The sequence below is a fragment of the Mus caroli genome, unplaced genomic scaffold (genome assembly GCF_978045245.1).
Source record: "Mus caroli unplaced genomic scaffold, Mus_caroli_1 scaffold_2, whole genome shotgun sequence".
Lineage (NCBI taxonomy): Eukaryota > Metazoa > Chordata > Mammalia > Rodentia > Muridae > Mus > Mus caroli.
The window spans coordinates 47,134,801-47,159,491 of record NW_028227257.1 but is presented as its reverse complement, the minus strand read 5'-3'; the positions used below and the strand labels follow the sequence as shown (position 1 = coordinate 47,159,491).

The 24,691-nt window shown below is 43.8% G+C and overlaps 1 protein-coding gene and 1 long non-coding RNA gene across 4 annotated transcripts in view; one reads left to right on the top strand and one right to left on the bottom strand.

Annotated features, from left to right (window-relative positions):
- Shld1 (shieldin complex subunit 1) overlaps positions 1 to 24,342 on the top strand; it is a 131,597-nt gene extending 107,255 nt beyond the window's left edge. For all 3 annotated transcript variants that reach the window (XM_085833950.1, XM_021155846.2, XM_021155845.3), the window contains exon 3: positions 23,499 to 24,342. In XM_085833950.1, coding sequence (XP_085690076.1) covers positions 23,499 to 23,941 — 443 coding nt within the window. In that variant the 3' untranslated portion in view covers positions 23,942 to 24,342. The remainder of the gene's footprint in view (positions 1 to 23,498) is intronic.
- Positions 11,665 to 13,944, bottom strand: LOC147005808 (uncharacterized). Its single transcript, XR_015046160.1, has 3 exons — positions 13,852 to 13,944; positions 12,483 to 12,572; positions 11,665 to 12,324 (listed from the first exon to the last, which is right to left on the bottom strand). It is a non-coding gene; the product is annotated as an uncharacterized LOC147005808 (long non-coding RNA).
- Positions 24,343 to 24,691: the final 349 nt, after the last annotated feature.

Here is a 24,691-nt window from a genome sequence, read left to right as displayed (position 1 = left end):
GCCTTAGTCTGTTTGGATGGTTATAACAAAATACCATAGACTAAATAGCTTGTAAATAAAAGAAGTCTGTCGCTTACAGTTCTGGAGGCTGGCAAGTCCAAGGTCAGGGACCAGCAGATTTGGAGTGTGCTGAGGACATGGTACCTGGCTCATAGATGGAACCTACTACTCCTTAAGTAGTGGAAAGGGCTGCCTAAGCTGTCCTTTATAAAGTCACTAATATGTCACTCATAAAAACTCCTCCCCTCTGACTTAATCACTTCCCAGAGGCCACACATGTAGCACCATCACCTCGGGATAGAATTTCAACATATGAACCTGAGGAGACACACCTCTGCAGACCCAAGCATCCTGCTTTTCATTGTCAAACTTAGATACCCCAATCCCCCTTCTTGTGCGTGCAAGAGGACTCAGGTTGTGTTCCTTTTGTGAAAGGAGGCAGGGCCTGAAGCCAAAGCACTAACTAGGGATGTGTTGGAACCAGACGCTTGCTTCCCGCCACCCCCCCACCCTTGGGGTCCTCACTGCTGATTGTGCGATGGTTATTTGGGGTTACCGTTCAGCATTAAAAACCAGGGCCCTCATCCATTCTTCCTCACTCCCTAAAATACTCCCTAAAAGCAGGACAGGGTCCCTGCTTCCAGGAAATATCAGCCGGAGAAATGCAAACAAAATAAGTCGATGAAGACAAATTTGCGCACAGACTGCAGGAGCTTGCTGGGGACCCACTAGCCACACTGAGTAGAGGATGGTGACTCAGAGGCTGCGCACAGGCACTGTGTTCCCAAGTTGCACCAGAGGCCTCAGGTAGAAGAAGGAAGGAAAGGTTGAATAGGGAATATGGCTGGCAGCGGGACTGTTAGCAGCGTGGCCAGTGGGGGAGGGGCACAAATGTCTCTTAGAGCCAATTCTGAGTCACTTGAAATGACTTTCAGGGAGGATGCTCTGGATCCCCTCTGGTCTTATCTAAATGAAGTAGTTCCCACACCATAGCTTGTAAGCCACGGGACTCAGTTTTCTTCTCTTCTGTGGGCTTTTAGGACAAGCAGAGGCCCAGCCCCACAGTGTGGTTCCGCATTTATCCATTTATCCCGTATGCCAAAGAGAAGGTGAGGGTTAAATGAGCTACCACCTTCCAGACCCGATGGGGCCTGAGCTGAGAACCTGACTCATTCTCACCCCTGCCCCATCATCCAACAATGAGCTGATTGGTGGTGGTGGTGGGGGGTGGTTTTGGTTTTGAGAGAGTCTTACTATGTAGCTTTGGCTAGTGTAGAGTTTGTTGGATGGACCAGGCTGGCCTCAAACTCACAGAGCTGAGCCTGCCTCTTCCTTGGAAGCTTTGTTTGTTTTTCTCTCAGCAATGTGAATTGCTTCCTTGGTATGTAGCTGAGGCTGCCTGCGGAGATTTACAACTTATTCAGGGAGTTTCTAGTGTGTTTATAAAGCACATTTTTCTTCAGGCTCTTCATAAGGTTGAATGAACACTGTAGAAAATGTTACTCTGTCTCATTAACCAGAAGGACATGGGAGGCGATTCTTCTATGTGTGATGTAAAATGTTGTAAAAAATAATTTGGATGCATTTAATAAAATGTTTCTAAAGATTTGAAAGTTTGACTCTGTAAATGTCTCTGACAAGGTCTGTAGAAACTTCTTCTCATGATCTAGATGTGCCTTCCCTCCCTCCTGCTCAAACTTGTCCCCAGGACTCACTCGGGTTACAAGGAGGCTGCTTTCTGTCCTCACTCACTGGTTCCCACTCAGGAACCGTTCTTTGCTGTCCCTCTGTCTGTAACCTGTTTTTTGCTGTCCCTCTGTCTGTAACCTGTTCTTTGCATTGCTCCTCCCTTGTTTCTTCTACCTGAGGCCTCTGGTGCTTCTTGGGAACACAGTGCCTGTGCCAGCCTCTGGGTAGTGTCTCTGGTTAAGTGTTCTCTCCAGAAAGAGGACCCCGAGCCTTCCCGTCTGGCTGCCCAGGTGGGAGGGAGGGTCTATCTGTGAGTTCTATTCATATAAGACCTTCCACCTAGCATTTTGATAGCCCTCCTCTCAAAATACTGACTTGGCCATTCAAGGAAATCCTCTGTTGGAAAATATAGAGCTATGGTGACCAAGAGTAGTGAGAAATGAGGAATTCGGGAAAAGCAGAAACAACTAAGGAGACAGAGAAATCTGAAAAAACAAAACACCGAAACCAGAATGGGGCAGAGAATACAGCATGATGGAGGCAGGGGTGGAAGGTCCTAGAGTGGGGCAGGGCTGAGGAAGCGAGGATTTGTCCCGGACACCTAACATAGAAAATTATATTAATATACCATTACAGAATTGGGGTAAAATTTAGTTAGCTATAAACACATCATGTAAACCATCCTGGCACTTGGAGGCAGAGGCAAGTAGATCTATGATGGTTCTAGGCCAGCCTGGTCTACACAGTGAGTTCTAGGTTAGTTTGGGGCTACAAAGGGAGACCCAGTCTAAAATCACAGCAAACAGATACAGAAAAGAAACAAGTATGTACAGATGATAAGTTCTTGGATAGTTACAATAATATAAGCACAGAATATTGCTTTAATATAATTGGTATAACCATGCTTAGAGAACACAAGGGGGAAGATGTCCCCCCTGCTGCAGGCTAGAGTTCTTTCTTGCTGGGTAGGGGACGGATGTGTGATGTCTAAAACTGGTGTGCTGCCTTGAAAACGTTGGTTAGGTAGACCCAAAGATCTGACCCAAAGTGGACTGTGGGGGATGCAGAAGGGATGGGGAGCCTTGCTTTTCAGAATAAGACTCAGTGTCTTCTTTCAAAATTTCTAAGCAATTACTATGTCAATAAAAATAAATATTAGTCATTAATTAAAAAATATCTTTTAACGCCCCTCCTTACAGACACGTGTCCCTTTGATCGTGTGATGCATGTTTGGTTGCTAGGAAGTCTCTCCAGTGTGTGGAAATGAACTTGTTGGCCAGGCTCACTTACTGAACCAAGTCTATTTCTATTTACTTTGGGAATAATTAACTCAGCTTCGCCTCACGGGAAGTCATACTAAAGACACTTGCCATTTCCTTCTGCACCAGGGAGATAAATTGGACTGTGGCTCATAGTTGTTGAGGCTGTAGGTTTATTAAAATTGAGTAAAGCTGTATTATATTAAATTGGGTTTTTAAATTACTTTAGATTCGATGACGTGTCTTTTCCATGTGTATAATCTTCAGCAAACATTTACCTTCTCCAACTGGCAGACTTCTAATTTATAACTTTTCTCGTGTCTAATCAAACATTTTCTCTTTCTGTGCCTCTGTAAGGATCTCTGTTCAAAACTGTCTTTTAAAGCAGTCGCTGTGTTCCACTGCCTTCAGAGCGTTTGACATTGGCATCCTCTGCATGCAAACTCACCCTTGCTATTCCTCACCACGTCCTTAGAGTACTTTTCTGTTGCTGTGATTAAAAAAAAAAAAAATGATCAAAAGCAACCTACAGAAGGGTTCATTTTGGCTTGTGGTTCTAGAGGGATACCATGTCAGTCATGGCAGGGAAGTGAGACACGGCAGTGGGAATAAGAAGCTAAGGGCTCAGCCAGGCGTGGTGGCGCACGCCTTTAATCCCAGCACTCGGGAGGCAGAGGCAGGCGGATTTCTGAGTTCGAGGCCAGCCTGGTCTACAAAATGAGCTCCAGGACAGCCAGAGCTATAAAGAGAAACCCTGTCTCGAAAAACCAAAAAAAAAAAAAAAAAAAAAAAAGAAGCTAAGGGCTCAATCTTTAGTGGCAAGCAGGAAACAGGGAACCCAAGGCTTTAAATCTCAAAATCAGTGATATACTCCCTCTAGCCAGACACTCCCCTAAGAGTGTCACCATCTGGGAACCAAGTGTTCAGATGCCTGGGAGATGTTTCTCATTCACACCAGAACGCAGCCTTAGTCTATAGTCAGTGAGTTTATTAAACCCAGTTTAATGATTTAGTCTGATAGTCTGTCATAAAGACATGGATGGTAAGGATGGATGCATGCAGGTAGGCAGATGGATAGAGACAGAGAGAACACTCAAGAGCAAACAATAGCAGGGCTGCGTTTCAGATAACAGGATACACAGCAGGCATTAGTCTCTCAAGGTTCCCTAGCTCTAAGATCTACACTGTGGTTATCTTTCCGAGTAGAATCTAATGATCTTTTTCTTGAATCCAGCATAGTTTACCAAACTAATTGATGAAGGTAGGATCGGTAAGGAGTGCCATTAGAAAGACCTAAAATAAGGGGGTGGGGATCTAGCTTGGTAAAGTACCACCCACTTAGCATTTTAAAGGCCCAGAGTTCAATCGCTAGCACTACCTTCCTGCTCTGCACCCCTCCCCTCCAAAAAAAGAAAAGAAAAGAAAAGAAAAACCTGTGGTAATTATAATTTGTACTGAGCACAGCCTTGGTGTGATATAATGCGTGTTTTAGCACTTCCACCCACTCCGCTATCTGCTGCCACTAAGACATTTGAAAACACTTTTAGACCAAAACAAAAAAGCGTTAAGTAAATTATTATTTTTGAACTTTGAAGATGAGAAACTGCAAGTCTGAATTCCTAGAGGTGATATTAGTATTGAGTACCGTGAATATAGTTGATGTCTGAGCAGAACTTTGTGTGTTGTGCTAGAACATGGCCTGTGAGCTAACCTGTATTCTCTAATATTGTTGTCTTTGTTGATATCCTTTCAGTTTAAAAGGCTTATAAACCTCATGTCTTCAAACAAGTATTTGTTTGTTTGTGGTGTTGGGGTTGAACCCAAGACCTTGTACATGCAAACAAGTGGCCCACCATTGGGTAACTGTCTTAAATAGGGTTTCTATTGCTGTGAAGAGACACCATGACCATAGCAACTCTTATAAAGGAAAGCATTTAATTGGGGCTGGCTTATGGTTCAGAGGTTTAGTCCATTATCATTGTGGGAAAGCATGGTAACATGCAGGCAGCTGTGATGCTAGAGAGGCAGCTGAGAGTTCTACAGCCAGATCAGCAGGCAGCAAGGAGAAAGAGACTCTGGGCTTGGCTTGAGTACTTGAAACCTCAAAGCTCACACAGTGACACACTTCCTTCAACAGGGGCACACCTCCCAAAAGTGCCACTCCCTATGAAACTTCAGGGGACATTTTCATTCAGACCACCAGTTACTCTCTAGCAACTAAATAAATGTATTTTTTAACAATATAATATTTTTATTAGTTGAGAATTTCATATTATGCACTTCGGTCATACTCCCTCTTTCCTACGACTCCTCATAGATATACCCTCTCCCCACTCCCTCCCAGTTTCACTTTTTTCATAACCCATCTAATCTAATTTGTACTGTCTACATATGCATTTGTTATATATCTATTTATGTGGCAAAACACAATAACCCAACAACTTATAAAAGTGTATTTAATTGGGCTTACAATTTCAGAGGATTAGCATTCATGATGACAGACTAAAGGCATGGAATAGCTGATAGCTTACATCTTGATCCGCAAGAAGGAGGCAGAGAGGGAATACACTGAGAATACACTGGGGATACACTGGGAATGTCATTAGTCTTTTGAAATCTCAAGCCTACCACCAGTGACACCTTCCTCTAACAAGGCCACACCTCCTAATCCTTCCCAAAGAGTTCTAGCAAAAGGAGGGTTTTAGGGACCATTCTCATTCAAACCACCACATTCCACTTCCTGCCCCCATAGGCTTGTGACCATATCAAACTGCAAAATGCATTTAATTCAACTTCAAAAGTTCCCATAGTCTTTCTGTCTCAACACTGCTTAAAAGTCTAAGTATCTTCTGAGACTCAAGACAGTCTCTTAATTGTAATCCCCAGTAAAATAAAGAAGCAAGCTACATATTTAACAACAGAATATACATGACTGTTCCAAAAGGGGAAGAAAGAGGGGCATAGTAAGGCAATATTGGACCAAAACAAGATGGAAATTTGTCAGGGCAAACTCTAAATCCTGTAGCTCCATGTCTGTCATCAGAGGGTTTAGATGGCTCTGCCCTTCCAGCTTTGCTGCCTACAGCATACTTCTGTCTTTTAGGGTGGTTCCACACCCTGTGTGCAGCCCTGGCATCTCCAGCATCTTGGGGTCTCCAACTCAGGCTTCACAGCTTCATGTAATGGCGTCTTTGGGCTTCTGTGCAGGGACTCCCCCTGCAACACACCTGCCTGCACTCAGCGGTTCTTTTTAATTAGAGGAAGGGTCTACCATCCCTTTACTAGTCTATCCCTCATTACCCTAAAGTCTGACCCAGATGGACAACACTGCCAAGTTCAGCTGCCACCCCCCTCCCCCAGTATAGAGCCTGGCTCCCCTGAACCACACTTGCAGCAGCTTTTGTTTGTTAGGGTTTTGTTGTTGTTTTGAAAGAGGGTCTCACTATTCAGCCCTGACTATTCTGGAACTCGAGATCCATACCAGGCTAGCCTCAAACTCACAGAGATATACCTGCTTCTGCTTCCCAAATGCTGGGATTAAAGGTGTGTGCTACCACATTTAGCTCATTTGTTGTTTTTAGGAGCAGAACATTCCTCAGCCTTTTTCCTTTCACAAGGTGGAAGCTTAATTGGGTGGGTCATGCCCTGAGGTCACCCCTACCCTTATCCCGTTTAAGATCCTGGTCTCCTCAATTTTCTTACCTTTTTCTTCACAAGCCTTGCCTCTAATATTACACAGATGTTTTCAGCACAATGAGAAGCACTTTTAAGTCTACATTTAGAAAATGACCAAAGGAATTTTAAAATTTTGAGCCTGTGACTATGATAATTGTAGCCAGTGTTTTTCCAAGGCCAGATTAACGCCTTATCAGAACTCTATTGATTAATATGTTAAGACTCTGAACTTCTGAAGTCTTCATATTATGTATCATTTTTACATAAATTAAATCACTTCCCCCAGACCTTTATAACTTGCATTTACATACCTCAATCATTTCCTTAGACCCTCAGAACTTACATAAACTTTAAACCTTTTTGTTTCATCCAGTCATTTAACATGAAACATAATTGGTTTATTACTGAGAGCAGTCATTGAAAAGCAAGTTCTTTTAAATAGCAATTGTACAAAGTAACTGTGTAGTCAGTAACAAAGCTTGAGTTTGTTTTTACATTGAAACCTATGTTGTAGGTTTCTCTTTTTCCTGTGGAGCCTGCCAGCAAGGCAAACCTGTCTTGTGAGTCTGCCTTTAGGGAACACAAGTCTTGATTCTTACTGGTGAAATGGACTGACCTTGCAGCTGCAGCCTCACAGGGAGAGGCTGGCTGAGGTCTGCTTGCTGCTGGTGACCACATAAGGCTGTAGTGTGTTAGCAACACCATCATAGAGATCCGAGAAGGAAAAATTTGAGCAGGAACTATAAGCCAAATAGCCTCTGTATCAATTAAAATGATACGTTACCTGGACAGCCAGCTGTGCTCCATCAGCCAACTGTGCTCCAGCATGGTGATCCCGATGGCTTCGATGAGGTTGTCAGTCTTTGACTGTCACACAGGGCAACTCTAGCCTTTGGCTGCCAGACCCAGAAGGTCTGAGAGATTTTTCTTCTGTGGAGGAGGAACTTGAGAGAACTGACCTACTTTAGTGAGGCAGAGTAGAGCACTCGCCCAACAGTGTCCACAGTTTGGGCAGGGCCCTGGTGATGGGAGAGGCATGGGGCAGTTTATTGCCCAGTGGTCAGCGTTACCACACTTGAAGTAAGCTGAGGTGGACCCTTTTGTTGCCCATCTTCCTGAGGTAGCCTCAGCCACTGCTGCCAGAAGCTAATGTTTTTGTCTATCATAGGAAGCCTTTTTCAATAAATACCTAATTTCTGTATTCAGCAGATCTCTTGATGACTTGAGGGCCATCACCAAATCTCTTAAATATATCTGATTTACAAACAAAACAAAACAAAAACAAACTTTTACTTGATTTTAATTACTGGCTTCAGGCTTAACCTTGAAAACATATACAGGAAGATAAATCTTGGCCCTGTAAATGAATTAACGTTTGGACTTAGCATGACTACAGGCATAGATCTGAGTACATTAAAGAATTTGTATAAGGTGGCTGACCGTTGTCTTAACTTGCTTGTCTTAATCAGCTCTAACAGTTTACAGACTGTTAGTAGACATTTTTATGATTAGGATTTTGTAGTTTTGTCCCTGTTGAGTTTTTTTTGCCTTAAATATTTGAATTGAAGATCCTTTAGTCTCAAAATAAAACTTTAAAACGATAAATGCAGTCCACTGAGATTCTGGGAACTTTACTTTTCTGATTCTTTTATAGTGTGCCCTTACAGGGTATCACTGTTTCTTGTAGGACTCAGCTTATCTAAATAGCTAAAGCTTTACAAAGCTAGCCAAGGCATAAGTGGTTAGACACGCATCTTCAAGTCAATTTCTACTAGCTGAATAGACCTTAGATAAGGAGAGACCTTCTGTAGCAGTGGTTTTCAGCCTCTGGGTTGCAACCCCTTTAGGGGCCAACCAACCCTTTGACAGGGGTGGTGTATCAGATATTTATATTACAATTCCTTACAGTAGCACATTTATAGTTTGGAAGTAACAGTGAAAAAATGTTTTGATTGACAGTGGCCACAGCATGGGGAACTGTATTCAAGGGAAGGCTGAGAACCACTGCTTTGCAGCCTCCTGCCAGACTGCTCCAGCCATAGTCTTGCTGCACTCCAAGCTAGGAACACTTCAGTGTTTCCAGTTGCAGTGTTCCCTCGACTGAAACGATGAGTTTCTGATGCTCAGAGCTGTGGCCCTAGCTCCTTAGCATCTCACCTCCCTCCCCGTATTCCTAACTCTCCTTTATCTCTTCTCATCCTGGGCCATTCACTGCTCCTTGAGCCTCTGCTATCCTTCATCTACAATATCTCCAATCATTCTGGTTTCTGCCATCTCAGTCTAACCAAAACCCTGGCCAGATCCCATTTCACGACATTAAACCTCTGCTGGTCTTCCCTAAAGCATATTTTTAATCAGAAGACCCAACTAAGGGTGCCAATCCCTGCTAGTAACTGGTCAGCTTGGCATCAAAACCTGGCTAGAGGCAAGCATCCAGGAGGTGGAATTGGCTCATATAAGGTCCCTTCTGTCCCCACCAGAAAGGCCTTCTTGTCTGATGCACAAAAGAAGGAAGAAGGAACACTTTTGCATTGCAGAAGGAAGGAGGAGGGGTTTTTTTTTTTTTTTTTTTTTTAAGCGAAGCTGTTAAACTAAGGGATCTCTGTTCCTGCTCTTCTCTGTCCTCCTAATGGGCACAGAGGCACCTGTGAGTGGCCAGGAATCCATCTGTTTTAAACACAGTGTGAAGGTGGCTGCCTCCAACACAAGGACCCTGGAGACACAACTCCAAACCATCAGGCTCTCTGTGGGGTTTCTTCCAGGCCCCAGCCTGACCCCTTTGGCTTTCTTTCTTTCTTTCTTTCTTTCTTTCTTTCTTTCTTTCTTTCTTTCTTTCTTTCTTTCTATTTTATGTATATAAGTATACCATTGCCCTCTTCAGACACACCAGAAGAGGGCATCAGATCCCTATTACAGATGGTTGTGAGCCACCATGTGGTTGCTGGGAATTGAACTCAGGACCTCTGGAAGAGCAGTTGGTGCTCTTAACCACTGAGCCATCTCTCTAGCCACCCCGCCCCCTTTGACTTTCTAATCATGAGCTAAGCCAGTTGGTCTCTGCTTTCCTGAAGGTTACCTGTGTTGATTTCTCCCATAGTCCTGCTTTGGTAGTACTTCCTGCCTTGACCTTTTGTTGTTGTTGTTTGGTTGGTTTGTTGGTTTGATTTGGTTTGGTTTGGTTTTGATTTTTTGAGACAGGGCTTCTCTGTATAGCCCTGGCTATCTTGGAACTTACTTGATAGACCTGGCTGTCTTGGAACTCCAAGATTTGCCTGCTCCTGCTTCCCAAGTGCTGGGATTATCTGCCTTGGCCTTTTAAATAGATTCCTCAGGCCTAGTTCTCTGGGTCCTGAGCTGGTGCATTCCCTTAGCTTGGAGATATATCTGGCCACAGCCCGCTACTTATATTGAAAACTAGAATTGGCAAAATTTCTTGAAGAATCTCTGCATGTGACAAATCAGCAACATTTGCAGCCTCTGCATTTTGAGGACATTCAAGGACAACATTCTGGTTCAATCCATGACACTATTCTGAGATAGAGCTGACCTCTAAAAGACCTGTTTTTCACACTGGCATCTCAAAGGGCAGTAATGATTTTTCCTGCTGGGAAACCACTCATTGACCTAGATAGATTGACTAAATATTTCTGTAATTACATAAATATTTACATAACTATTTCCTTGGCTTCCTTAAAAGACATATATACTTTTAAATTTCAGTGCTTTACTCAGTAACTCAGCCTTTTTCTTTTTCTTTTTCTTTTTCTTTTTTTTTTTTTTTTTTTTTTTTTTGGTTTTTCGAGACAGGGTTTCTCTGTGTAGCCCTGGCTGTCCTGGAACTCACTCTGTAGACCAGGCTGGCCTTGAACTCAGAAATTCGCCTGCCTCTGCCTCCCGAGTGCTGGGATTAAAGGCGTGCGCCACCACGCCCAGCCAGCCTTTTTCAAAAAGATCAAAAAGTTAGTGAATACAGTTAACAAAGCTTCATTTATGTTGCCTTGATTGACAAATAAAAGCCACTAAACATTTTTATTTACATCTTTTATTGACATGGTCTCTTCAGGGTTGACTCCCAAATTTTCCTGCTTGCTTAGGCATTAAATCCAAGAGCATCACAAAGGTAAAAGAGAAAGTTGCCTACATTCCCCCACCTGCAAAGCTTTGCAGTTTTGTTTTTTTTAATCCTTGCATGTAAATGCATGTGGATGCTGCTTTAATAACTTATTCATCAACGTATACTATTTTACAACCCTGCTTCTCAAAAACCTTGTTTGTGGTTTTATCCTCATCTGTTATTTTTATTCTCAGGACAAAAATCATCGTACAAAGATCCATCCAATCAAAAATATCCTGGGGTGCTGCTGTCACCCCCTTAGTCTGAGAAAGAGGTGTAGTGATAATCAGAGGGCTCAGAAGGGCTAAGGCGTTTGATGGATGTTGCTTTATTTGGTTTATGCCACGTGGTCATTTTATGATGATGGTGAAATCACATGGTATGTCCTCTTTTCAACCGTATAAAGATGGCCAGCAGCCACGTGGTTGCTTCCATCCTGATGAGATGATCATCAGCCAAGACAGTGGCAAGCCACTTAATTGCTGTTTACTTCAAAGTGAGCCCATCGAGCATGTACACACCCTTCTTAAAAAACCTGTTTTCCCAAACAAGACTTGAATCCAAGTTATCTATAAGCATGTTGTAGATTTTTAACTATCAACCCTTCGTTTCAAGTTTTAAGTTAACTTTTTTTTTTTTTACAGATTTTTATAAAAAATTTAACTTTGCCCAATGAACTTACAAATCCTTAGGCACAGAAAGTTTACATGATAGTCTCACAGACAAAGTTTATACCCTAGGAAAAGTCCTAGAGATATAAGGAAGGGGCATATTTAGAGAGTGGGAGGAGGAGTGGGGGGGGAAGAGGGAGGAGGAGAAGGAAGAGGGAGGGGAGGAGGAGGAGGGGGAGGAGATAAGCAGCATCAACTCCCACCAGGGATCCTTTTGCTCTTGGCTTTCTTTCTCCCTGTCAGCTTCCGGTGGCTCGGTCCATCCCAGGACAGAGAGATCTTGGAGGGAACTTTTGAACAAGCGTGCTTGGGTCTGGAGAGGGCATGCTATAACCCAGATTCAGAGCCAGCTTTTTTTCTTAAATAAAGCAGAACAACATGTGACAGTATTCAAATATTATCCATACCCAGGAGACATTTGACTGTCTGTTACACTGATTCAGTGGCCAGAGGTTGGGGTAGAGCGGATGGGGAAGCAGATATCCTTTAGAGACGGAGCAAAGAGCCAGTAGGTAATATCTTCAGCTCTGATTTCTGTTTTTAAATTCTCCTTCCAGTTCTGCTTTATCCATGTGCTGAGGTATTTGTTGTCATTTTTCTATAGTTGGACACACTTTCTGTTCTTTTTGCTTTTTTTTCTCACTTAGTTATTCATTTTTGACATTTCTTTCTTTATTGTGTGAGAGCAAGCACATACTCACACGTGGGCCACCGTGCATATGTAGAGGACAACGTTAAAAACGAGTTGATTCTCTCCTTCCACGAGGGCCTGAGTTCAGATTCACAGCATCCAAGCTGGGTGCTGAGGTGGCTGTCACTCTACTCAGTATGGGGAGGGGAATAGACAGGTGGCTCCTTTGAGGTCATTGTCCCACAGGCCTAGGAAATCAGTGAGTTCCATAATCAGTGAACGACTCTGCCTCAAAAAATAAGGTGTAGAGTGAAAGAGTAAGACGCTTGACATCACCCCCCAACACACACACACACACACACACACACACACACATACACACACACATACACACACATACCCACACACACATCATACTGGTGTAAAGTAAAAGTGGCTCTCACCTGTTGTTTTAGGCTGAGGCAGGACAAGAACTCCCGCCAGTGAGCATGAGACCAGCTTTTGCAACTCAGTAAAGACCTCATTAAAACAAACTACAACATTAAAAAAAAAAGTGTCAGAAACATTTTGAACACAAATACATGCCAGGCCCGTGTAGGCCCCTGCAGCCTGCATGTGTTCTCTGTCATTTAGTCATCCTCGGCTGGTTTATCCCTTACCCATAATGCTTTCTTCCTAGGTTGAGTTATGTAAGTTTTAATGCTGTTTGGGGCTTTCCCAAAGCTTCTGTGGTGCAGAAAGGAGGGCTCAAAGCTTCCTCAGAGTCATGGTGAGTGGGGGAGGGGAGGGAAGGAGGGGCTGGGGAGGGTCAACTCTCCACAGTTTGACTCATCAGCAGGCCTTCTGTCAGTCCTGGAGGGTTTGGGTTTTTTGGTTTTGTTTTTGTTTTCCTCATGAGGTTAGGGAAGGGGTCGCAGGGAGCTAGTGCCTGCTACCCTGGTTACCTTCCTGTTGCTGTGAGAGATACTCCAGCTTCTCCTATGCATCCTCAGGAAGATGACAGCTTCCTCCTTTTTTTTTTTTTTTAAACAAAGTGTAGGGCCCTGGAGCAGGAAATGCTGCTACCTAATCCTTCCCAGTGCTGGAGAGATGGCTCTGCTCACTGCTCCCGCAGAGAAGACTCAGGCTCAGTTCCCAGCACCCAACCATCCTATCCAGTTCTAGGGACTTTGATGCCCCCTTCTGACCAGGCACACCCATGGTACATTCAGGCAAACATTCATACACATAAAAATCAATCTTTAAAGCTTTTTAAAAATAAAGATAACCTCTCACAGCATGACCCAAGGCTTGTTTCCTTGGCCCTGTCAGGCTGACAGTATTAACTGTCACACTTGCCAAGGTGGCAGTTGTCTCTCTGCCCACCTTTCTCCTGTTTGTGTTTTTATGTATTTATATATGTATGTTATGTATGTGTGTATGTATGTATTTACTGTCTGTGTGTTTCTGTCTGTCTCTCTGACTGTCTGTCTGTCTGTCTGCCTGTCAGCCTGCCTGCCTGCCCTCTGAGGCCTGAGAGGTCACCAGATCTTCTGGAGCTGGAGTTACAGGTTATTGTGGACTGCCCAGCATGGGTTCAGGGAACAGAACTCAGCTCCTGCAACAGCCCAGGCACTCTTATCCACTGAGCCTCTCTCCCGTCCAGCCCACTCCCTTTCCAAAGAATGTATCTTGCTTCTTTGCTGGCTCTAACTAACTCCCATCTGCCTGGACTATACCCCATATGAATCCTTGGGAGCACAGATTCAAAGTTCAGAGTTAGCTGCTGGGGTTGAAACAGAGGAAACCTCCCCATGACGGTTTCAGTCTCACCCACTCCGGTGCCATCCTGGGGTCTTGTGGGGGAGGTGGCTTGGGGACAGCTGGAGGGCTCAGACAGCCTGAGCTTCAGTGTGTGGCTCTCCCACACGCTAAGGCACCCGCTGTTTCCACCCACACTGGGATCACGATTGTTTTGCAGTGGGTGCTCTGGGGACCTCTGCCGGGAGCTGGGTAATGTCCCCTGTGACTCATTCCTTCCCAGCATGGGCCAGCAGCTTCCAGGGTGTGTTTCCTTACCACAACCTCTCTCAGCCTAGAACACAGACATGGGCATGCACAATTTATCTTTCAAAGTTCTAGATGTTACATGACAAACTCCCTGATTTTCAGATGTAACAGTTCTGCTTTTGTTACTATAGCAATAATTACAGAGTATCTTTTATTCCTGGAGCAGTTGGTATGTATTAGGCTTTATGTTAATAGCTCACTCGGTGCTTTGAGCAGCCCTGTTGTCTAGATTATAGACTGCCATTATAGGTGGAGACTTGAGATTCATAGATGTTGAGTAATTTGCCCAGGATCACATGGCTCCTCTCCTAGATTTACAAGCATTTCTTCTGTCAGGACAAAGACATTCTAGTTTCAGATCTTTGACCATGAGCTAACTTTTGCAAGGCCAAACCTGAAATCCACCTTGCAAGGTGACCATTTAGAAGTCTGTCCATATTGTTGCCTGGCATTACACACAACTGATTGTGTGAGGATTGCTTTTTTTTTCCATTTTTTTATTAGGTATTTAGCTCATTTACATTTCCAATGCTATACCAAAAGTCCCCCATACCCCCCCACTCCCCTACCCACCCACTCCCCCTTTATGGCCCTGGCGTTCCCCTGTACTGGGGCATATAAAGTTTGCAAGTCCAATGGGCCTCTCTTTCAAGTGATGGCCTATTAGGCCATCTTTTGATACATATGCAGCTAGAGACAAGAGCTCTGGGGTACTGGTTAGTTCATATTGTTGTTCCACCTATAGGGTTGCAGTTTCCTTTAGTTCCTTGGGTGCTTTCTCTAGCTCCTCCATTGGGAGCCCTGTGATCCATTCCATAGCTGACTGTGAGCATCCACTTCTGTGTTTGCTAGGCCCTGGCATAGTCTCACAAGAGACAGCTATATCTGGGTCCTTTCAGCAAAATCTTGCTAGTGTATGCAATGGTGTCAGCGTTTGGAAGCTGATCATGGGATGGATCTCTGGATATGGCAATCACTAGATGGTCCATCCTTTCGTCACACTTCCAAATTTTGTCTCTGTAACTCCTTCCATGGGTGTTTTGTTCCCTAAATTAGCTTGTGAAGCACAATGCAGTCCTTTCCTTTCTGTGTCGAATCCTTACCTCTTACCACAGGCTATGTTTCCTTCCTGATCATCCACAGTATTTACCAAATCTCAGCACTGATGCCTCGTGACAATTTCTAAAAGGGCAATGCCATCCCCTGGGGCTGTGATTGTGACTAAGGAGGATACCCAAAAGATCCTAGGACCGAAGACAATTTTTGATGATTCTGAGTCTTACAAATAAGAGCATTGGTCGCTGGGTGCATTATAGCATATTTGTTCACAGTTAGATCTGTACCTACAGATCTGAAGCAATATGGAAAGACAGGGAAATTAGGGGGACATGGGAAAGGCAAGGAGCCTCTCACCCTGGAAGTCTGGTTGAGCCTCTTGCCATCTGAGAAGCAAGAATTCCTGCACAGTTACCATGTGCTATAAGGCTGCTGACACAGAGATGATAATGCCCTTTGTATTTGAATTAGCGATGAATATACTGAGTGTATATGATGATGCATAGGGCCTTATCCCTTCCTCAGGACATTTTCTGGAAATGCCAAGCAATGCTATTGACTTTGTTTGCATTAGAGAAGTCCTACCTTCCTGCATACTGGGCAGTTCATCAACTGTGATCTCTGGTCAATTGCCCTCCAGGAATCATTCTGTGACCCTATTAAGTTTCTTAGTAATCTTTTAAAGACAGTAACTTTAAACCCCACAAAACCACAATGTATGACGATTGTAAAGATAATTGTTAAACAAAGATGATCTGATGCTCTCCCTGGAGAGCCCATCTCATACTTGGATGTGACTTACTGTCTACAGCTCTTCTCCGAGAAGCCATTCCCGTTCTTTTGGGTCCATCTTGCTTTCTTCTGAGAGCCTCTCTTTCTCCTAATCCTATGCTAACACTATTTAAAAAAATAGCCGTATTTAACCCCAACTCTACCTCAGTAACTGGCTGACCCTGAAGTTCTTTTGGTGTTAAGCAACAAATCCAAGTTTGGCTGGAACTAGAAGTTCCCAGAAGCCTGGGGAACCCCTGAGGTACTACTTCCAATGGCATTGGGATGTCTGCCTATTTTCCCAAATAGTGGGACATATTAGTGTGGATAGCAATACATTTAGGAAACCTTGCATCTAGCCAAACCCCTCCTGAATATAGAAACACGGTATATCACAGACCAATGATGTCACATTCTCTTGAACAGGTCTTGCTATTGTCAACATTGCAACTGGATGCACCACAGGGGTCTTGTCTGGTCATTGAACATTGTAATTTAGGTAAATGTGAGAGGGTCCCATTCCTCTTTAAGGAGAAAGGATTGGTTTTCAGTTCTTCAGGACACAGGACCCGTCTCCCCAATAGCCTAACTGTATCTGCCACACTTCAAGCATCATTTCCCCCATAATGTATATATAAAGAATGGTAACATCTGTCTAAAATAGCAGTCTCAAGTGGTGAGACTCAAGAGTGAAAGGTCTTGGGTGCAGGCTCCAGGGGTTCCACCAAGACAGATTGGGGGTAATCAGTTTATTAGAAGACATATGAAAGCCATGAACAGACAGGCAGGCAGCATGGATTTCAGTCTGAGAATTTTGGTCTTGGCACTAAAGTCAGCAGGTGAAGGCTCTAAGGAAAGTCAGACCTGGGAAGCAAAACGGGGCTTGCTTCTTTGGAAGATCTCAGAGGAGCCTGCAAGCAGGCTGCTTCTGACTTAAATTTTTTAATAATTGATTGTGGCTGTGGACACACATGCATGCCATGGCAGGCTTATGAAGGTCAGGGCTCGTGGGGGTTTGTTCTCTCCTTCTACCCTGTGGACCCTGGAAATCAAACTCAGCTTGTCGGGCTCTGCAGCAAGCACCTTCACCCACTGAGCAATCTTGCTGGCTCTCAAGCAGTAGCTTAGAGCCTATAATGCTTTTTATAGAGAACCCTAGGTGGCTCATAACTGCCTATAATGTCAGTTCTAGGGAATTTAAAGTCCTCTGGCTTCCACAGTCACCTGTACACATGTGCATATATCTGCACACAGACACACATGTATACACATGAGTAAAAACAAAGCCTTTTGAGATGCTTATATTTGTGTTATAACAGGTTAAAGCTCAGGCAGCATCTTAATTAGCAGCTTACCTTTAACCCGATTCTGCTGAAGGAAGTCATAGTCAGAGTAGCCGTGTTGGAGCTGCGGACGCAGTTCATTTGGTAGAGTGCTTGCCTAGCATTTGAGAAGCCTTGGATCAAGCCCCAGCACAGCATAAACCGGGCACAGCGGTACATGCTGAGGCAACATGAGAACGTGTCGCTCACAACAAGAAACCTAGGATTCCATTCCCCTGCTTTCCTTTCTTCTCACAAGGGCTTCTGAATGACCAAGATGGGATTTGAGCAATCCACTGAGTTGAAAGTTTGAAGATTATTTTATTTTATTATTTCATTTTATTTTATTTTATTTTATGTGTATGGCTGTTCTGCCTGCATGTATGTATGTCTGTTGCATGTGCTTGCAGTACTGGCAGAGGCCAGAAGAAGGCTTCAAATTTTCTTTTTTTTTTTTTTCTTTTTTTTTTTTTAATTTTTAATATTTTTATTACATATTTTCCTCAATTACATTTCCAATGCTATCCCAAAAGTCCCCCATAGCGCCCCCCACTTCCCTACCCACCCATTCCCATTCTTTTGGCCCTGGCATTCCCCTATATTGGGGCATATAAAGTTTGCAAGTCCAATGGGCCTCTCTTTCCATTGATGGCCGACTAGGTCATCTTTCGATACATATGCAGCTAGAGACAAGAGCTCCGGGGTTCTGGTTAGTACATCATGTTGTTCCAACAATAGGGTTGCAGATCCCTTTAGCTCCTTGGGTACTTTCTCTAGCTTCTCCATTGGGAGCCCTGTGATACATCCAATAGCTGACTGTGAACATCCACTCCTGTGTTTGCTAGGCCCCGGCATCGTCTCACAAGAGACAGCTATATTTGGGTCCTTTCAGCAAAATCTTGCTAGTGTATGCAATGGTGTCAGCGTTTAGAAGCTGATTATGGGATGGATCCCTGAATACGGCAGTCTCTAAATGGTCCATCCTTTCATCACAGCTACGAACTTTGTCTCTGTAACTCCTTCCCTGGGTGTTTTGTTCCCAATTCTAAGAAGGTGCACAGTGTCCACACTTTGGTCTTCATTCTTCTTGAGTTTCATGCGTTTATCAAATTGTATCTTATATCTTGGGTATCCTAAGTTTTGGGCTAATATCCACTTATCAGTGAATATATATTGTGTGAGTTCTTTTGTGATTGTGTTACTTCACTCAAGATGATGCCCTCCAGGTCCATCCATTTGGCTAGGAATTTCATAAATTCATTCTTTTTAATAGCTGAGTAGTACTCCATTGTGTAAATGTACCATAATTTCCGTGGTGGCGCACGCCTTTAATCCCAGCACTCGGGAGGCAGAGGCAGGTGGATTTCTGAGTTCGAGGCCAGCCTGGTCTACAAAGTGAGTGCCAGGACAGCCAGGGAAAGTTGGCTTCAAATTTTCTAAAATTGAGTTACAGATGGTTGTGAGCTACCATGTGGGTGCTGGGAGCTAAATTAGGGCCCCTTAGAAGAACAGCCAGTGTTGTTAACTGTTGAGCCATCCCTTCTGCCCCTGAAATGAAAGTTTAAAAACTATTTGAGAGATTTTTTTTTTTGAGATAGGGTTTCAGTGTGCCACCCACCACATTCAGCTAAGGTTGCATTTTTCAGGGATTCCTTGCTGAGCTAACTATATTTACCCAAACAAACAAAACTGATTTCTCACAGGTACAAACAAGCATGTGAGTGTGTGTGCACATGGGTAACATATGTACATGTGTGTGAGTGAGTGTGTGTGCATGCGTGTGTACATGGATACACATATGTACATGCATGTGAGTGTGTACCTGTATGTACATGGGTACACATATGTACATGTGTGTGAGTGTGTGCATGTGTGCTTATACATGGATACATATTGTACATGTGTGTGAGTGTGTGTGCATGTGTTCATGGATACACATATGTACATGTATGTGGAGTTCAGTGGATAGCTTTCAGGAGCAGCATATCTCCTTCCACCATGGGATCCAGAGATCGAAATCAGGTCATCAGGTTTATATAGCAAGTACTTCCAGACACTGAGACATCTCTCCAGCTCCAGAACATTTTAATTTCTTAAGACTAATATATAATTTTGTAAGATAATTTACAATTCAGAACACGGGTGGGATTCGGTTGCCTTGGCCCTCATGTGGGCTTTGTCTCCGCACATATATCTTTGGCTTTTTCTGGCTCTTACTTTCCTCCTCAGCAGTGGCCTGTCACAGGGCTCTGTCCTTTGAGCAGTGCATCTGCTCATCCTTAAGATGGAGGGTGGCAGCAGATGCCACTTCCCTCTGCACGATTCATCCAGCTTTGGTTTTAGATGTAAACAAGTACCCACGGAGACTGCCCAGCTTCAAAAGCTCCTGACCCAGAGGCAGCCATCCTCCTTGTTAATTGGGATTCAATATCTTGATATCCACACTGTTGCAAAACCTAAAACATAGACTGTGGGTGGCAGGGTTGCTAGGCATGAAGGTGGCTCAGGCTTATTCATGTTTTATGATTCATTTGAATAATATTAATAGGATATAAGTTGCTTTAGAATTCCAGTGCAGGTGGTGGTGTTATATGGGAGGAAGAAAGGAACAAATCAGAAAGAGGACTCAAGATGCTGAGTCAAGAAGAGTGACCAGGTGTCACTCCTTCCAGCACTTTACAGAAGAACAGCAAGGGAACAGAAGAGATGTCCACTGTGGAAAGGGGGAAAGAAGGATGACTGTCCGGAGTAGAGTGAGACAGACCCCAACCCAGCAAGTTTCAGCAGAAGGCTTTCTATGAGCACCATACATACATACATTCATACATGTTAGTAAACCTGATGTGTGCACAACAAAATCACATTTCTACTCTGTATTATGACAGCCTATTAGCAGTCTTTGCCTAGAAACTATAGGAGTGTGTAGGAATAGAAGGATTTAAAGTTTTACTTCTGAAATGGTTAGATGTGCTGAGTTCTGCTAGCTTCTTAAAGCCCCTACCTCTTATCTTGGGAAGGTAAATGTATGGTGGAATTAAATGAGAATAGCCTCCGCAGGCATATATATATTTAAACGCTCCGTCCCCAGTTGGCTGAACTGTTTGGGAAGGATTAAGAGGTGTGGCCTTGTTGGAGATGGTATGGCCTTCTGGGAGGAAGTGTACCATGTGGGGGTTGGGGGGGAGGAATAGACTTTGAGGTTTCAAAAATCCATGGCAGGCCCATCCGTGGCTGCTTCCTGCAGATGAAGATGTAAAGCTCTCATCTACTGCTCCAGCACCATGTCTGTCTGTTCCCTGTCATGATGATTATGGAATAACTCTCTAAAACTATAATCAAGCTCCCAATTAAATGCTTTAAGAGTTGCCTTGGTCATGATGTCTTTTCACAGTAATAGAATGGCAACTAAAACAGCTATCTGGTCAACCCACAGATCCTGTTTGCTAAGAAGAGATGTTTGAACTGTTTCCTGCAATTATGTCTAAATAGTGATGGAAATTTCCACCTTCAGATGGTCCCATAGAGTTTCAACACTTATCCAACCTATAAAACCTGTAAGCAGCTCTTGGTTGGTGCTGGACTTTTACAAAGCATTAGTTTGGGCCCAAGCCTTTGCAAATCAAGCTAAGTCGTACTCTAGGTGCTTGCTTGGTTCCTCGGTGGTCAGTGTTTCTGGAACAGTTGATACTTTTGCATTCATTTTGGCTCTTGTTAAATTGGGAAATGTGATTTTAAATAATATGATGTGGGAAGGTACCTGCTAAATCACTGTTCACCAGTATTCTCTGCCTGACCCTACACAATAATTTCCCACATGTCCATTTGAAATCAGGCCTGGTCAATGAAATACAAACCGAAATAACAGGCTTCCTGGGTATAATGCTTCATCATACTCTTACCAGCATCATAGCCAATTATATTAAGGTAACTGATCTATCAGACTGAGTTCTGGGGTAAGGGTCGGATGAACAGATCTGATTATATGTGTATATACTTCTCATGTGACACATCCCACAGACCTGAGAGCTAACATTTTGCTGTTTTACACCCCTGAACTTTGGTGCTTGCTGACAGCCCATCTGGCAGAAATGAATATATTTTAGAGGGACACTTGTAACCCCTTCTTTGCCTATCTGACTGTTGAAAGACTGAACCCCAGAAATTTATCTAGGAATCTTCTGCTGATAAATGACTGACATCTGGGGGGTCATCCAGAAGAGGAACTTGTCTCCTGAGGAAATTAGCAAGACACAGCTCAGAGAGCAGGCAGTGATGGGTGGGACTATGGCAGGGACAGACTTCTCAGTTGTGCATCCTTTTATTTAAACCCTACCCCCTTGTCAGGGCCACAGAGGTAGCCTTGAGGGTTGGGTAGCCACATTGACTGAATCTCTTTTCTGCTTTTCACTATTACTTTGGCTCATTTAATTGGCTTATTGAGGATGAGTAACTAAACATGGCTTGTTAAAGTGCTGCAGGCTGTGACCCCTGAGTCCAGCAACACTTGTTATGTTGCAACCAAAAAATACCCGATGCAGGTGCTCTCTTCCATAAGCTTCTTCCAGGTGTCTAGATGGTTTCTTCACATGTATGTGTGCATGCCTAGTTCCTACACCAGCTAGTCTATGTCCCTTTTCAGATACAACATTCTCAGTGAGTTTTCAGTATCACCCAGAATGGGTTATGTTTTGTAATACCATGACCCAAAGCAACTTATAGATGAGAGCATTTATTTTAGTCTATGGTTCCAGAAGGACAAGTCCATCATGGTGGGACACATGGTAGCAGGAAGAATAGCTGAGCAGGAAGCTGAGAGAGTGAGTCAGAAGTGGGGAGAGTCTATAAACTCAAAGCACATTGTTAGAAACAAAGAATAAATAATCTCCATGCTGCACAAAGAAACATGCAAAGTAAAAGTATGTGCAAGGGGGGCTGGAGAGATGGCTCAGCGGTTAAGAGCACTGACTGCTCTTCCAGAGGTCCTGAGTTCAATTCCCAGCAACCACATGGTGGCTCACAACCATCTGTAATGAGATCTGATGATCTGATGCCCTTTTCTGTGTGTCTGAAGACAGCTACAGTGTATATATATATATATATATATATATATATATATATATATATATATATATATAAAATCTTAAAAATAAAACAAGTATGTGCAAGGTGATTCATCTTGAAAAATGGTACCCAAACCCCAATAACACACTGGAGCAGTGTGGTTCCTTCTTTATCCCTGACATAGTATAGGAGACCAATCATGAGTAAGCACTAAGGGAACCAGGAATGTTAAAAACATGGGGTTGTGTCCTCCTCCATCTTCTTCTTTTGTGAACCTTCATATGGTTGTTGGAAATTGAATTTTTAGGACCTCTGCTTGCTCCAGCCCAAAGATTTATTTATTATTATAGATAAGTACACTGTAGCTTACACTCTTCAGACATGCCAGATCTCATTACAGGTAGTTGTGAGCCACCATGTGGTTGCTGGGATTTAAACTCAGGACTTTTGGAAAAGCAGTCAGTGTTCTTACCCTCTGAGCCATCTTGCCAGCCTTGTTGGAGTAGGTGTGGGCTTGTTGGAGGAAGTGTGTCATTGTGGGGGCAGGCTTTTAGGTCTGATATGTACAAGCTACACCCAGTGTAGTTCATAGTCTCTCCTTCTGCTTCCTGTGGATGAAGATATAGAAGAACTCTCAGCTCCTTCTCTAGCACCATGTCTGCCTGCATGCCACCATGTTTCTTGCCACAATGATAATGGCCTAAACCTCTGAAGCTGCAAGCTACTCTCAATTGAATGTTTTTCCTTTATAGAAGTTTCCATAGTCATGGTGTTTCTTCACAGCAATGAAACCCTAGCTAAGGCAATATTCCTCACGAGAGCAAGCATGTGGCATAGCCCAAGGGCAATGGGAAATGCTTCTGAAGTCAGTAGATCCTGCGAAGAGTCAGTGTCTTGGGAGTAGTAAGTGTACTGAGATGAAGAAAGGCATTTGTACTGTTGGTTTGATTTCTGGTCTTAAAATTTTTATTTGCATGTGTGCATGGTGCTGTGGGAGCACACGCTGTGTCTGTATGTGGAAGTAAAAGGACAGCTTGCAAGAGTCAGTTCTCTCCTTCCACCTTGCTTTGATTATGAAATCCACCTCAGGACATTAGGTTTGTGTAGCAAACACCTTTACCCACTGAGCCTCCTCACCAGCCCACTTTCTGATCCTTTTGACTGCCTGTGTTGAGTATCAGAATGTGTTTTGTCTTGCAGATAGCAATTCTCTAAATACTGAGCAAAAAGGCTCCTGGGACTCTGAGAACTTCTGGCTTGATCCTTCTTCGAAAGGCCAGTTGGAGACCAATGAAGAAGAGGATGGACTTCGGAAATCCCTGGATAGATTCTATGAAGCATTTGCCCATCCACTGCCAGGCTCTGGGGATCCACTCTCTGCATCTGTGTGTCAGTGCCTGTCTCGGACAATCTCTGAGCTCGAGGGCCAGGAGAGCCAAAGGTATGCTCTCCGCAGTTTCCAGATGGCCCAGGTCATCTTCAGCCGGGATGGCTGCTCTATCTTACAGCGACATTCCAGGGACACACGCTTTTACCCACTAGAGCAAGAAGGCAGCTCTGTAGATGATGAAGAGCCCACCCCAGGACTGTCAAGAGAGGTCATTCGTTTCCTCTTGGAGCAGACTGTAATGAAAGACTCGTAGCTGCTGCTGATGTGAATATGGGCAGTGCTAGAGGGGAAGTGCTGTTGCCTGGTCCCCAGAGTCCATGGGTCCATGTGGGCTTCTCTGGCATCTTTCTGTTTCCAGCTGTTAGCCGTAAGCTTTGCAGTTAGAGGCTAGCTTCAGCAACCTGGTGTTGGAGCCAGTAAGCATCTTGGTGTGCTACCTCTTGCTTACCTTGGCCAAGGCTGCTACTGACTCAATTAGGGTTGAGTTCTAGCCCAGCTTCTTGCCTTAGTCTGTGCTCCTGAGTGCTGTCCTGGGGACCTGGCCAGAGCTGGGACTTTGGCAGGAAAATCACTTCCCTGCTTGGCTTCATCCCTCCCCCCACTCACCTACTGGTGTCTCTAGGGCCTTTTCTTAATAAACTTCTTATATCTGCATCCTTGACTCAGTCTATTCCTGGGAGAACAAGCCTCAGAAAACAGGATTCTGGGAGATGAGTGTTTTAAGGATATACATTTCTGTGCTGAATCAAGAGTAGCGATTGAACCGAGTTGTAGCCGAGGACCAATTGATTGGCCTAAAGCAATGTAAAGATTTAAATACACTTCCAACAGTCTGTGTGTCACATCTTAATCATACCTTTGGCTCCGCTCCAAAACCAGAATTCCATCTACAAAGCTAAGATTCACACACAAAGGGCTTCATCATCTCTACTAGATGGCAGCATGGAGGGGAGGAGATGGTGCTGAACCATCCACTCATGCGGATGTGGGAACACAAGCCAAA